We start from the raw sequence: 14,732 nt of genomic DNA on the forward strand, positions 1-14,732 counted from the left end.
AGGTATCATGGCTCCCCATTAACTGTGAAAGCTAAGTTGTTCTTCTTCTTGTGGGCCTATATTCGAGAAATACAGTACATGATCTTGTTGCCATGTCCACAGATTGTCTTTGTAGCTCATTTGGAATATAGTGGGTTTAAAATTCTTTAATCCCTGGTTGTGTTTATTCCAGTTTTCCAGACAGGAATCAGAAACCTGGTTGTAGATGAGGAAACCACCTCTAGCCTGCGGGTAAAATGGGACATTTCAGACAGCAGCGTGCAGCAGTTCAGGGTGACCTACCTGACTGCTCAAGGGGACCCCGAGGAAGAAGTGGTAGGAACGGTCTGTATAAATGCAGCTGACTAGCAACTCTGAGCTCTCTTGACTAACAGAGCTAACAGTGCTCTCTTCAGAGACGGGTGCAAGCTCTTTCTTCTGCTCCTTTCTCGGTGACTCTGCCATCTCCGGACACTAATGTTTTCATTTAACCCAAACTTAAACACTGTTTTTTCAATGGCCATTCTATCTCCAAGGCTTGCTCCACGCACCACCTGCTTCAGATGGACAAAGCCTCTGAACCTCGTTTCTCCTGTTGTTTCTGCTGCCTTGACAGTGTCTTAGGGCACCAAAACTGTGTGTATATTGAACTTTTTGACCTTGGGAATCTGACAACCTTTTAAGCGAAGCATACATGAATGATCTTCTTTATGTAGGTGAAATAGTGCTAATAAAATACCATCTGGTAACAAATAGTTACATTTTTCATTGGCATCAACTGATTTTGGGTAGATATATAGTCCTTTTTAATTTATTCTTAGTCATGGATATCTCTCCCTTAGGGCATTTAGATTGTTATGTGTTGAGTTTTAAGTTGTATCATCTGTATCTGTTTTTCTGTATTGGAAACCGGGGTACATTCCTGATCATGGCCTTTCCATGTTTGTTTGTTTTTAATTTACACTGCACCATTCCTTCTAGTCTAGATCCTGAAAATGGTTTCTTAGATAGGCTTCTTATCAGACCAGACAACTCTAGTTTGCATCCAAAAGATGTTTTTCTCTTTTTTTTTGTCACAACACATGCTTTATTTAGCCTTAAAACTTGCATTTCTTGTCAGTGCATCATGTTTGAACCATTGTAGGAAAGAGTTTTCCAAATTCACTATTGCTCAGGAGTAACGTCATTATCCTCCCTTCCTCTTCCTTACTTACAGAGCCTTTGATGAAAATTTATTTGTATTTATGTGTTTATCTAAAAAACTACTTGAGTGCCAAAGTCTGTCAGCAAACACTTTCTCTCGGGCCGATAGAGGAATCATTACAGGACACAGTGGTAATTCACATTCACTGAGAACATCCATGAACTTGGCCTGGACATACCTTTGGGCAGTTAATGAGCACTTAAACAAAACAGGTTGAATTATAAACGGACTCAGGCCATAGGTTTCAAATAATTCATAATTGAAAAATTTCAAAAAAACTAAAGCTAAAGCTATAATTTGGATGTTTTCTTTTCCCCTGTTAGTGTCCACATGTTTTAATTCAGTTCCTAAAAATGAGACCCATAAAAACTTCCCAGAATGAGAATTTTGTTTTTTGGTTTTTGTTTCTACTCTTTCCAAGAAACACATTAAGCTTCTTGCTAAATTATTCTTGCTAATTTGGAAAGAGTAACAATTTAATCTCATGTATGCACTTGTAAGCTATGCAAGGTAAAATAATAATAATATTTTCTTTGGGTTGTCCCTAGATAATTTTCCCTTTGGTAGTTTCTTTCATTTCACACTGTTTATTTCAAAACACTTGGACAACCTAAATGAAGGGGAAAAGGATCAAAAGTTTTAAAGCACATGTGCCCCAGTTAAACAAACCTGTAATAAAAATGAAAAATATTGCTAAAAATATTTGATAGTGATTATTTACCGTGCAGAAGTGTTTTCACTATACAGAAGAAAGCACTCTGGAATTCTTTGACTATCAAGCACATTTAGTGAATTCTAATTAAACTGGAGCTGTACACACTTACTTTTCAGGCAGAGAGGTCTTCAAGGGACTCAACTAAGGATTAAATGGGAATTTATATCTCAGTGTTTTATGAAGTATCCTTGCTCTATAAATGTAATGTATTGTTATTGAAGATGGAAAATGGGTGCATCTAGATTTAGATTATAAAACAAAATAGGACAGACAGTTGCAGACCTATAGCAAAATCCAAAGGCATTGAACTCCCATACGCCAAGGAAATACCTTAAAATAATGATACATGGCAGAGAAAGAAAGATGGCTAACATATATTCCAAAAGTGATAAAGAAAATGTTTCTGGATGTGAGAAATGCTTCTTACCATCTTTCTAAATTTTCCTTAGCTGCAAAAGCTGTTTAAATTTACTCCCGGAAATGACAAAATAGAGTATTGAAGTCGGAGAATGGTGTATGTATATAAAATCATAAACCAAAGTCGGGCATTCTCTCTCTCTCTCAGACACACACACACACACACACACACACACACACACACACACAGCAAAAGTAATTAAATTTGCTTTCCAGTTGAGATGACATATTTATATATTTTCTAAGCACAATCAAATCTACCAGATATTTCCAGTAAAAAGCCTTCGAACTCTTAGTAAAGATACCTGTCGAATATTTCATACGGATTGACTTTTAACTCTGCTCTGCAACATGGAGGTTTGGCGATCACATTGCCCTGAGTTTTTTTTTGACAGGGTAGGGGGTCTCACGCTTCTTTATTTGTGAAAGGCTAATCAGTATTCCAGACTTTTCTAGTCCGTAGGTGTCAAAATCCATAACCATGACCCGAATTCTGACTTGCAAGAAATGTTCTACAGCAGGGGTGCTCAGGATGTGGCTCAGTCTCCTACAAGATTAGTTCCGAGATTAAAATTAAGCTTTACAAACACATATAGCAATTCAATGTTGCAGCATCTGACGTCATGTTTCTAGCAGTTTTGTTTTATTGTAACCATACAAATACTGGTCTTCAATGGACCGGAATCAACACAACAGCACCAGCACCGCCTCATCCATCACCACAGAGAGTGTGAGAATCACGGACCAGAGGTGGAAATGTAGGGAGTCCCCTTTCTCGTGATGGAATCCAGGCTGTGCAGAGGAGCCCTGGCCAGGCGTGCAGTTGCATTTCTGATGAAAATGAAAACCATAAAGCTCACTGGTTAGATTTGCATCTCACTTATCCATGAGCTCCTTTTATAGAATTGTTTTATAACCAAACCCAGCATCTGCTATGATCTCTAGCATCCGTTTGTGGTAGGTACCCGTCTTTACCTTGCTTTGTGCAGACAAGCAGAGGCCAAGCAGAAAAAACTTCGCATACCCCAGAGGAGATTTACATTTTATTTTTGAGAATGAGTATCATTAGGGTGAAAAGGTTCACACAGTGCAGTCATGTGGAGTAGGGGGCAGTGGTTACAACAAGGCTCAGACCCCATATCCAGGATGTCAACACGGCCTCCTTAACTCAATAGCTGTGTGGGCCTCAGTTTCCCCATCTGTAAAATGAGTGCAATGACACTACTACCTACCTCAAAGGATTGTGGTGAAGATGAAATGAATTACTCTATTGGACTACTTGGAATAGCACCTGGCACATAATACTTGATGAGTAAATGATGGCTGTTATAAACTACAGCAACTACTTCCTAAAAAGCTAAATGCATCCTCCCAAATGGTCTCACTGGCTTTGCAATATGACACAGTTGAAATTTGATTGGTTCCGGGGGCATGTGTTTCTCGGTTTGAGAGAGGACCTTATTGAACGACCATCAGCATGGGTGGTTTGCCGAACAAACTGCTTGGAAGGAAAGCCCAGGCTCTGTGGTCCAGAGGAGGTCTATTTAAAAGAAACACCCCGAAGAAAGCTCCACTGATGGGGTAATAATACAAGTCAGAACCACCGTACTCTTTCCTTGACGTGTCCTTAATGGCAGGGTTGTCCCGCTCATTCTAGAATAAAGTGAGGCTCCTTTCTAAAAATCTCCCTTCCAGGACCATGTCCGTCCAACACTGTGTATTTCAATGTCCTTTTTCTAAGAGGAGCAAATTCTACTAATCCAATATAAAATCATCGAATTCAGACTTCCTTTCATATATATATATTTTTTAAAAACATTGTTTTACAATTGAGCAATATCTTAGCAACAGCTGCCTCTGGGTTCAACTCGAGGCTTTCTAGGGCTTATTCCGTGATTTATAGATTCCTCCTCTCCTCCAGAAGTAGACGGCGTAGCCCCTTGCCTGCTGGCATCTGCACCGAAAAGCTTCTCCAGCTGTCCCGGTCTTGTGACTGCCTCAAATGAGTTTGGGTCAGTTCTTACATCCCAGTGTTTTTTCCAGCCGTGATTAAGTTCCTTAAACGGCTCAAGATGTGTCGGCATCCAACTGCTGGAGCACAGGCAGAAAGGTCTGTGGTTTTTGCATTGAGAACATGTGGCTTCTCTGGTCCACATATTCTCCCTCGGATGCCAGGGTTTGTGCTGCTGAGCCCCACGGTGCGGTGCAGTGCGGTGCGCGGTGTGGTGCGGTGACGCGACGCTGGTGAGGGGTCGACCCCACGGCTGCGTTTCATTTTTTGCAGCCTTTGAGACAGAGTGACAGTGATTTCAGAATGCAGAAAACATCTCATTTTAGAAATCAAAAAGCTGCAACATTTTTTTTTTACTGTTACTGGTCACTATGTTTTGACGCAGAAAACTTGGATCCAATGTGTGGTTCTGTTGTTCTTGGCTAATATCCATTCTTTTCTAAAGTGCTGAGATTAGATAATCCCTGAAATGGTAAAGAATAGAAGGCTACATTTTTGAGAGGATACTTAAGTAAAATCAGCCAGGACAGGTAGGCCAGGTTCTAGAATGAACCCTCTGAAGCTATGAACACCTGCTTTCCAAATAGATGATTTCTCTCTCTTCTGGATGCTTTACAAATGCTGAAAAGATGTTGAGAGAAGACCATTCCTCAGAGCCAAAGAGCTTCACATTTAAACCTTCTGCATTAATGATTATATACTAAGGGCTACCGAGGGGAATTTCAGAGAGAAACGCTTTTGCATGGATGCTTTTGTTTTCTTCTCTGCACTTTCCAAACACGCCTTGCTTCTGATCGTTTGAAAGTGCCCACGGTCCTGCTCCTGGTGACTGTTGGGAACAGAGGTCTTACTAAGCCCACGGCCCTCTGCTCTTCTGCACAGGTCATGGTGCCCGGAAGCCAGAACAATGTCCTTCTGAAGGCTCTGCTCTCCGATACTGAATACAAAGTCACAGTGACGCCCATCTACGGAGACGGAGAAGGCGTCAGCGTCTCAGCCCCCGGAAAAACCTGTGAGTGAAGCCTTCTCCCTGTGGATACTAGCTGACTGTCCAATTGACAATGCTTGCCCCTTGGAATTTATCCCAGACAACACCAAGGTACTGTGGTGAGAAGAGCACAAGAGACTGGGAGACAGGAAATCTGGGTTTGAATTCTGTCTTCGCACACTCAAGCTGTGTGACTTTGGGCAAGTTGCTTACCTACTCTGGGCTTTGGTTTTCTTGTCTGTAAAAGCAAAGATGTAAGAACAACTATGTCTTATTCCTTGAGCACCTAATTCATCACCAGCTCCGCTGATTCTCTAGAAGGCATCCTACACACCTGTCCGCTTTTTCTTCATCTAACTGCTCTCCAATCCAAGCCGCACCTCTCTCACTACAGCGAGTGCCCAAGTGCCTGTAGCGTCTTCGTGATTCTCCCCTTGGGTCCTTTGTTCTCCTCACAGCAGCCAGATGGGCTTTCCAGACATAAATAATCTCCTGTCTGCCTGTTTGAAGCCTCCTAATGGCTTTCCTTTGTGCTCAGGATAAAATCCAATGTTCTTCCCAAGGTCGCACAAGTCCCCATTAGACCTGCACCCCGCCCGTCCCTTTAATCTCACTCTTAAGGACAATCGGCCCAGCCACGCCTCCTCTTCTGCTCGTCCTTAAGCCTTTGGAGCTGGCTTCTGCCATAGGCCCTTGCACTCACTGTTCCTTCCAGGGGGAATATCCTTTCCCAGTTGTTTGCATTTCTGGCTTCTTCTTGTCCGTGTGGTCTCCACTGAAGGTCATCTCCTCAGACTCTTCTGACCATCGAGGTGAAGCAGCTCTTGCTTTCTGTGACATCGCCCTGCTGTGTTTTTTGTTTTGTTTTGTTTCGCTCATGTCGTGGCACTATTTTCGTGTTTACTCATGTATGTGATCACTGTCTGTCTCCCATCCCTGGGAGGCAGTGTCGTGGGAGCCCAGGACCTCACCTGTATATTCATCTCTGCAGGCCAGACTCCTCCAGCCCAGAGGAGACCTCAAGGCACATTTGTTTAGATGAATTGGCCGTGATGAGCAAGCGAGGAGCGTGCATGAAAACCCGTGGTCAGAGCACTGGAGAGTCTTAGTTGCCTTCACTAAGTGTGGTTGTCTGTGCTTGCTTGAAGACTACCCCAGAACCTAGTGACTTATAATACAACCATTTTATTATATTGTATGATTTTGTGGGTCAGAAAATTAGGCAAGTCTTGCTGGGAAATCCTTCTGTTTCCGATAGTATTGGCTGTGCTACCTGTTAGCTGGACTGGTGTGGAATATTCAAGACAACTTCACCCACATGCCTGGCAACTTGGTGGGGACGCCTGGAAGTCTGGACTCAGCGAGTCCCTCTGTCTCCATGTAGTCTTGGAGCCGCTCCCTGTGGTCTTTCCAGCACGATCGTCATAGTTCTTAGGTGGTGACTCAGGACTGTAAGAGCAAGGGTTCCAAGAGGCAGAAAGTGGGAACTGTCAGGACAGTTAAGGTCTATGCCTGGAAGTAGTCCAGTATCACTTCTGCCATAGTCTATAGGTCAAGAGGGTCATAGAACCCACCCCCACCCCACCCCCCCAATTCAAAGAGAGGGTTATAACCTCCACCACTCAGTGGGAAGAGAGTCAGAAACATTGCACCCATCTCCAATCTACCACAATTACCCAAAGGTTAAGTGTGATTTGGTGCAGAATGGTGGCAAGGGCCAAATTCTGTACCTGGGCACGTAAGTATGGATTCTTCAAGTAAGTGCACAAGTCGTTACAACTCCACAGCTGCAGCCCAAAGTCCCGACTCTGCTCAGCGGAGCAAATGGCTGTCAGTGCCTTATCTGACAGCGCTGTCCTCTCTCGCTCCTCCCCAGGCCCATGCTGTAAGTGGTTCCACCCAGACCCCTACCAGGCCTGCACAGTTGCTAACGATCCCCCAGGGTCCTGTGAACTCGAAGGGCTGCTACAGTCATCCCCCAAGGGAAGAGAGAAGGCAGGGGAAGAGCAGAGCAGCAGGAGAGCTCCCAGCTCTTCTTGTATTTCACCCGTACATGCGCATCTTAACTTGATCTTGACTTTGATCAACACATTGGAATTTCTAGCATATTTTGGTGTCTGGCTGCTAAATAAATGCTTGGAAACCACAGGCTGAAATAGCAATTAAAAACGAAAATCAAATGGTATTCACTTAACATTTATGGAGTACCTACTGTGTGTTTTAAATACATCATTCCTGTCTATCCTAAGTCCCGGTTGTTTAAAAAAATGCATGTAAGGATGGTTTAAAATAATATTAGTAAATTCTGCTGTTCTGAGTTGATTTTGAACTGTGTTATGTAACACCCTGATGTCTCATAAAGTTACTGTAAACCCCTCCACTGTGGGGAGACTGGGAGGGGAGGAAGGGGGCGGGAGAGGCAAAGGATCTCCCTCTAGCTGCCAATGCCCTGGGCTTGAAGACCTATTTTTAACATTCCGATGTTAGAACTTAGCTCATTTGCGAAGGGTTTCATGTTAAACACACGCACATACTCACACAAGTAAATCCTATTTAAAGACCATTGCTATAGAAATACAGCTTAAATGTCATTACAGAAATACCATTACACGTAGCAGTAGCCACATAGTAAAATGATTCCAAAATGTTAGCAGTGGTGAGCACAACTCAATTCCATCACGGACGAAATGACGGGGATGTTATCCATCAACATATGTCATAGTTTACAAAGGTCCTCCGTAGAAAATGGCTTTAACGTTCTGATAAAAAGCTGATAAACATTAACATAAAATTTAAACAGTAAAGGCAATATGAAGATGGAGGCAGAAAACAATCATCAGAATCTCACCTTTGAGAATTACTGTCATTACCATAGCGTGATCCCCCTTGATATTGCTCAGCAAACCTACGCCGGCGGTGGTCAGAGTGGTGTGTATAGAGACATTTTGATAAACACTATTCAACTCAATTTTCCTTAAAATTAACTGAAGAAAAAGAAACCCAGTGACATTTAATGAATGGCAGATCTTCAGATAAAAACATTTCTTGCACAATTATTTTCTATGTATTTAATATTTAGAACAGCCGTGGGCTTTCAGAGGTTAGTGCATTTTCACTGTATTTTTAACACCGCGGGACGGTGTCTTTGAATTTGTTAACAATGCAGTAGGTTGTAAAGATGGAAACACAAGAAATCCAGTTTGTCCCTTTCTTCCCTGCTCAGTGCCACCCTCGGGTCCCCAGAACTTACGGGTCTCAGAAGAATGGTACAACAGTTTGCGTATTACGTGGGATCCCCCATCTTCCCCGGTAAAGGGCTACAGGATTGTCTACAAACCTGTTAGTGGTAAGTATGCTTTAAAAAATATTGTTAGCATCTAAAATATCTTTTAAGATAAGTTAGTTCATCTCTGTCTCCATCTGAGATGTCGCCGTTGCCTCTGGAACACCTCTCAGCCCTTTCTGTGTCCCGTTATCCTGGCGCACCCAACTGAAATACCCCACCTCCCTCGTCTCCACACGCACATCTCCATGAACCGCAGCAGCGAGGTAGCAAGACTACACCCCGGGCGCACTTGTCTGCCTGAGATGGATTCCTTGGGAGTCCATCACGACCTTTTTCCTTTCTTTTCTTTAGTCCCGAAGCATGTGTTAACTGGCAAAACAGCCTTGCTGACTATGCAGTTTGGCCCATTTTATAGCCATTGATCGGATCTTCTGAGGGAAAACAGCTTTGTTTCAGGCCCGTGGTTCTCAACTGGTGCAGTTCCCCGCCCAGGGGAGACGCCTTGGGTTGTCACCACACGGGGTGGGGAGTTGCTGTTGGCATCCAGCAGGCACTGGTGAGCATCGTGCAGGTCACAGTACCTCTTCCCCACTGCTCTAGGATGGAGAGTTCTCCAGCCCAACATGTCGACAGTGCTGAGGTTGAGAAACCCTATTCACATTCAAGGGGGAGCACTGTGTGTAGGCATTGGCAGTGAGAGTTTGGGGCATGGGGAAAACACTACTGAAATAACACATCCATACAGAAATGTATAACTATGTGGTTGGAAGAGAAGTTCTGCGGTAAATAATGAGTATTTCAAAAAATCTGTCACTAACAGCTTTGAAAGAATGAGTACATATGGGAAGAAGCAGAAGGTAAATGAATTTGTATAGGACTCAGCAAGGAATCTCTTTAATGCTACATCAAAGACGCCATTGAGTTGAAACAGAGGTGAAATTATAAAGTCCCTAAGAAGCCAGCTGGGCAAGGGCCTTGGAGTAAGAGTGTCATGTCAGTCCTGGCCCAGAAGCTCAGTTGGTTAGAGCATCGTCCCAACAGGCCAGGGTTGCAGGTTTGATTCCTGGTCAGAGCATGTGCTAAGGTTTTCGATTTGATCTCTGGTCAGGGCATATATAAGAATCAACCAATGAATGCACAGTAAATAGAACAGCAAATCAATATTCCTCTCTTGCTTTCTCTCTTTCTCCCCCCACAACTCTCTATCTCTAAAATCAATTAAAAACAAAAACAAAAACAGTGTGGTCTACTCTAAAAAAATTATGAGAGGACTGGCTGTAACTAACAGTGGTAATATACACGCTGTCCCCTCATGTGGGAAGTAGGGTGAGGCATGGTGTCCCTTATATATTTTGCTGCTACTGCCACTTGCACACCTTCTGGGGACAAACTGGTGTCTGGGAAGGGGCCATAGAGGATGACTTCAGTTTGGCAAGTGTCCCAGTGCCTGTGACAGCATAGTAGCTCCATTGTGAAGGCCTCACAGTATGGTGCGTAATGGATCGTGAGGTGGACCAGATTTTTTGAATAAGCACTAAGGAATGACCTCTATTTGAGAAAAGGACCAGAACCCTAGAAGATGCTCTGGCGTGGTCATCAGGTCTGCAAGTCATGGAGCTAGACGGGGCTGGAGTTGCTCCGCTGTAGAATGCTGGGCAACTGAAAAACAGTTGGATCTGTACAGTTCACCTCAGGGGTGTTCCCACTCCTTTTTGTATTCTGTTGTAACTGAAATAGACTCTCTCCTTTCAGTTGCCGGCCCAACCCTGGAAACGTTTGTGGGAGCTAACGTTAACACCATTCTTATCACGAACCTTCTCAGCGGAATGGACTACAACGTGAAGATCTTTGCCTCCCAGGCCTCAGGCTTCAGCGACGCCCTGACAGGCGTGGTGAAAACACGTAAGGCCTTCAGCCCCCACCCCCCATATGGTTTGGCCGCTCTTTGCACTGTATCTCAACTCCCCCTTCAACTCGGCACGTGCTCTTTCTCTTCCTCAGCGTTGCCCTTTCTGGATGGTGTTTCACGGAAAGAAAGGTGTGTTCCTTACTCAGGGCATTAGTTCAGAGTCCTGGTTGGCAGGCAGAATGTCAGAGCGTGGCGTTCAACTGTACTTGACGGTGGTGAATAGGATTTCCTTCTGGAAACTCTTTGTTGGCATTTTTCAAATTAGGTGAAATTTTCCAACCAGCCTGTAGCCTGACACAGCCAAGCCAGTCAAAGTTGAACCAGTGCAGAGAGAATGCCTGTTCTCAAAACTTCCACCCCTCCCCCCTTACACACACATACACACACACACACACACACACACACACTCACACGCACACCATGCCTGAAAGATACACACACCAGCCTAAGGACTCCCTTCTCCACCTTTTAAGGGTTGCCATGCTGTCTGCACGCCATCTGGGCCTTCTCACCGGCAAACACGACTCCCAGACACCCATGGCTTAATGCAGGGTTTCCATACTCCAGCGTGACTGTTCCGTATTCCTGATGTTTGTTATACTTCCACACCATCTGTTTGATATATTTCTTCAAACCGACTTACAGTTTCTTTACCTAAATACTTTCCAAACCCACATAATTACTCTCAACAGAAGACCAGCGGTTTTAATATACATTAAAGATAACACAGAAAATTCCACAATAGAGGTGGTTTGGCCGTGTGCCAACGAAAATCCTCCTACGTGCATGTCCCGCCCTCGGGTGTGACGGTCGTGGTGTGCTCAAAAGTAGGAACCTTAAATCTGGTCCTTGTTAGCTCTGGCCTTGAGCACAGAGCTTAACTTGAGCCCAAGTGTTCTCCACGCTGAAATGAAGATCATGGTAACCATATACAAGCTGACTGTCAGGGTTAAGTAGATAATATATGAAAAGCGTCTACTATATGGCAAATGTCCAGCTAGTGACTCCCATTATTATTGTAGTAACTGTACTTTATGCATTAGGCTCATATCTCATACTCGCCTCTGGTCAAATAGTTAGTCTAATAAATGGACGTAGCCAAGAATTGGGGTATATATTTTACTAGACCCCAAGCCACCTATATTTGGCCACCCATTTTTACATAGAGACAGTTCTTTTATTAAAAGAGGCTTCCTGAATTCTCTTTTATGGGGTATCTTCAAATCTTGTAGGCTAAATACAGAATCAATTTCATCTCAAAAGAAATAGTCTCTGTCTTCAGCTGATCTAGGAAGCCTCAGGTCTGGGGTCCTGATCTCAGACTTGGCTATTCAAGTACTGCTATTCTGGGCACCACCTTTGTTTTCAAGTAATTTCCTTTTGTGCTATTATAGCAACCCTACAGTTCTTCCTTAGAAACACCTTAGACTCCTCTGAGCATTTTCCTAACCTCTACCTCCTCTCTTCTTCAGTTTATCTTCATTTTCTCCTTTAGACTCCCCTTTCTGTCTGTGCCATATTTTTCTGCCTCTGTAATTTTTTATTGGTCTCTCTTCTCGTTACTCTATTGTCCACCTTTGTCTGCGTCCTTCTGCCTTCTGTTCCATCTCTCTCCTCTCCTGCAATAACTATGTTGAGTACTCCAAATAGATATTAAAAGCCCTGGCTGGAGTAGCTCAGTGGATTGAGCACGGGCTGCGAACCAAAGTGTTGCAGGTTCGATTCCCAGTCAGGGTACATGCCTGGGTTGCAGGCCATGACCCCCAGCAACCACACATTGATGTTTCTCTCTCTCTTTTTCTCCTTCCATTCCCTCTCTAAAAATAAATAATTAAAATCTTTAAAAAAGACTAAAAGTATTAAATTGTTTATCTTCTATCCTCAAAGTAAAAATTAGATCAGCCTATTATGTGTTTTCTCTCCTTTCTCTCCAGCAAAATAAAACTCCATACAATGGCAACTAAATTAATTTCAGATGTTTTTAAAATTTAATGTAGTTATATAAATCATTCTTGATTTTGTTTCTTGGGGGGCAGTGAGAGGGGATGTTTATCAGCTTTAGGAAAATAGGTCTTCATTCTTGGACCTAACAAGAGAACAATGTAAAGATATGTCTTAATTAGACAAGTTTATTTTCATCATCTTGAAAATCATTTAGAACTTTTTTTTGGTTTTAAATATATTTTATTGATTATGCTATTACAGTTGTCCCATTTTCCCCCTTCACTCCCCTCCACCCTGCCCACCCCCTCCCACCCACATTCTCCCCTTTAGTTCATGTCCATGTGTCATAAGTTCTTTAGCTTCTACATTTCCCATACTATTCTTGACCTCCCCCTATCTGTTTTCTACCTACCATCTATGCTACTTATTCTCTGTATCTTTTCCCCCTCTCTCCTCCTTCCACTTCCCTGTTGCTAACCCTCCATGTGATTTCTATTTCTGTGATTCTGCTCCTGTTCTATTTGTTTGCTTAGTTTGCTTTTGTTTTAGTATGGTTGTTACTAACTGTGAGTTTGATGTCTTTTTTTACTGTTTATATTTTTATCTTCTTTTTCTTAGCTAAGCCCCTTTAACATTTCATATAATAAGGGCTTGGTGATGATGAACTCCTTTAACTTGGCCTTATCTGAGAAGCACTTTATCTCCCCTTCCATTCTAAATGAAAGCTCTGCTGGATAGAGCAATCTTGGATGTAGGTCCTTGCCTTTCATGACTTGGAATACTTCTTTCCAGCCCCTTCTTGCCTGCAAGGTCTCTTTTGAGAAATCAGCTGACATTCTGATAATTTAGAACTTTTTAAAAATTTTATGAGTTAGCAAAGACAGAAGAAGAAGAAAAAACAACATGGATAAGAATCAAAGATCATTAGAGAAAGCAAATATTAATTTTTTCTTTTTCTGCTTGGGTTAAATGATAAACATTGCATGTTTATACTTCTATTGTCTTGGAGAAACAATATTTTTACTGCTCAAAATAACGTTTTGGTGAATCACTTTTGAATATCACAGTATTCTAAGATTCATAGGAATCTATGTGTTTGTTTTTTTGTTATGTTTAATATTTTTTATTTTAATTGTTGTTGCAGTACAATTTTCTATCTTTTACTCCCATCCCAACCCACCCACCCGGCTATATATTAGTTTTTAAATATTTTTTGTTATCTGTGTTAAATCTTTTATTTTAAAATTTTCAAATGTCTGTATGTTCTCACTCCATCACGTTTTGAAGGCCAGTCCCTGTGACACTGCTCTCCTTTGAGTAAGACTTCTGCTTTGTCTGCTTAGGTCCTCATTGGTTTCATCCTCACTGTCTTTCACTGATTGATAAGTACCAATTGTATGTAATTTTTTGTTAAAATGTATCACATATTAATTTTTTAATGTTTAGGAACAAATAAATAAAGAAGGAAGATTAAAAGTCACCCACGCTTTCACCACCCATTACACCCAGTCTTTTTCCTCTGAATATATGTATGTATGTCCTCTACTGTGTGCAAATATGACAGACTACCAGGGACGCCTGAGCTTTTGGCACCTCTGGGCCACACTGGAAGAAGAGGTGTCTTGGGCCACACATTAAATACATTGTGACACGTAATCACACACACGCATCTCTTAATAACATTTTAAGTAAATTTACGATTTTGTGTTGGGCCGCATTCATAGCCATCCTGAGCTGCATGCGGCCTGAGGGCTGCAGGCTGGACACCCGTGGATGTAATCCATAATGTTTTACAACTGCTTTTTTAGGTCATAAAATAGTTATTTCAGTGCCAAAATGTATTGAGTAGGTGGAGATCTTCCCACCACTCACTAAGGAATTTGAATTAGAATTTTATCGTGTTCAAGTTCATTTCAGACGTGGGGACATTTGGGCGACGTGGTTCTGTTTCTGTTTCCTTGCAGTGTTTTTGGGTGTGACCGACCTTCAAGCAGACCAGATTCAAATGACCAGCATGTGTGCTCACTGGCAGGTGCAGCGTCACGCCACTGCCTACAGAATAGTCATAGAATCCGTCCAGGGTGAGTGCGTGTCCCCACGTCTGTTTTTGTCAAGGACTCGAGTACTTAGTTCTGTGCAAGTCGCTATGGACACCACACACATAACATTAGATAAGAGCCCTGCCGTTGAAGAGGCAATATTGTGTTATGGATTATGCCGGATATGGAGTCACAATGGCCGGTTAAGCCAACTATTGAATCTTTCCATCCTCCACCTTC

At 42.6% G+C, this 14,732-nt stretch overlaps 1 protein-coding gene across 4 annotated transcripts in view; it reads left to right on the forward strand.

The window, feature by feature from the left end:
* COL14A1 (collagen type XIV alpha 1 chain) overlaps positions 1–14,732 on the forward strand; it is a 195,185-nt gene that overhangs the window by 87,178 nt on the left and 93,275 nt on the right. For 3 of the 4 annotated variants that reach the window (XM_045861220.1, XM_045861219.1, XM_045861222.1), the window contains 5 exons: positions 173–324; positions 5,209–5,338; positions 8,538–8,660; positions 10,353–10,502; positions 14,418–14,534. In XM_045861220.1, coding sequence (XP_045717176.1) covers positions 173–324; positions 5,209–5,338; positions 8,538–8,660; positions 10,353–10,502; positions 14,418–14,534 — 672 coding nt within the window. The remainder of the gene's footprint in view (positions 1–172; positions 325–5,208; positions 5,339–8,537; positions 8,661–10,352; positions 10,503–14,417; positions 14,535–14,732) is intronic. The other variant, XM_045861221.1, reaches the window with a different exon arrangement.

The sequence above is a fragment of the Phyllostomus hastatus genome, unplaced genomic scaffold, assembly GCF_019186645.2.
Source record: "Phyllostomus hastatus isolate PE091 unplaced genomic scaffold, TTU_PhHast_1.1 phas_scaffold_21, whole genome shotgun sequence".
Classification (NCBI taxonomy): Eukaryota; Metazoa; Chordata; class Mammalia; order Chiroptera; family Phyllostomidae; genus Phyllostomus; species Phyllostomus hastatus.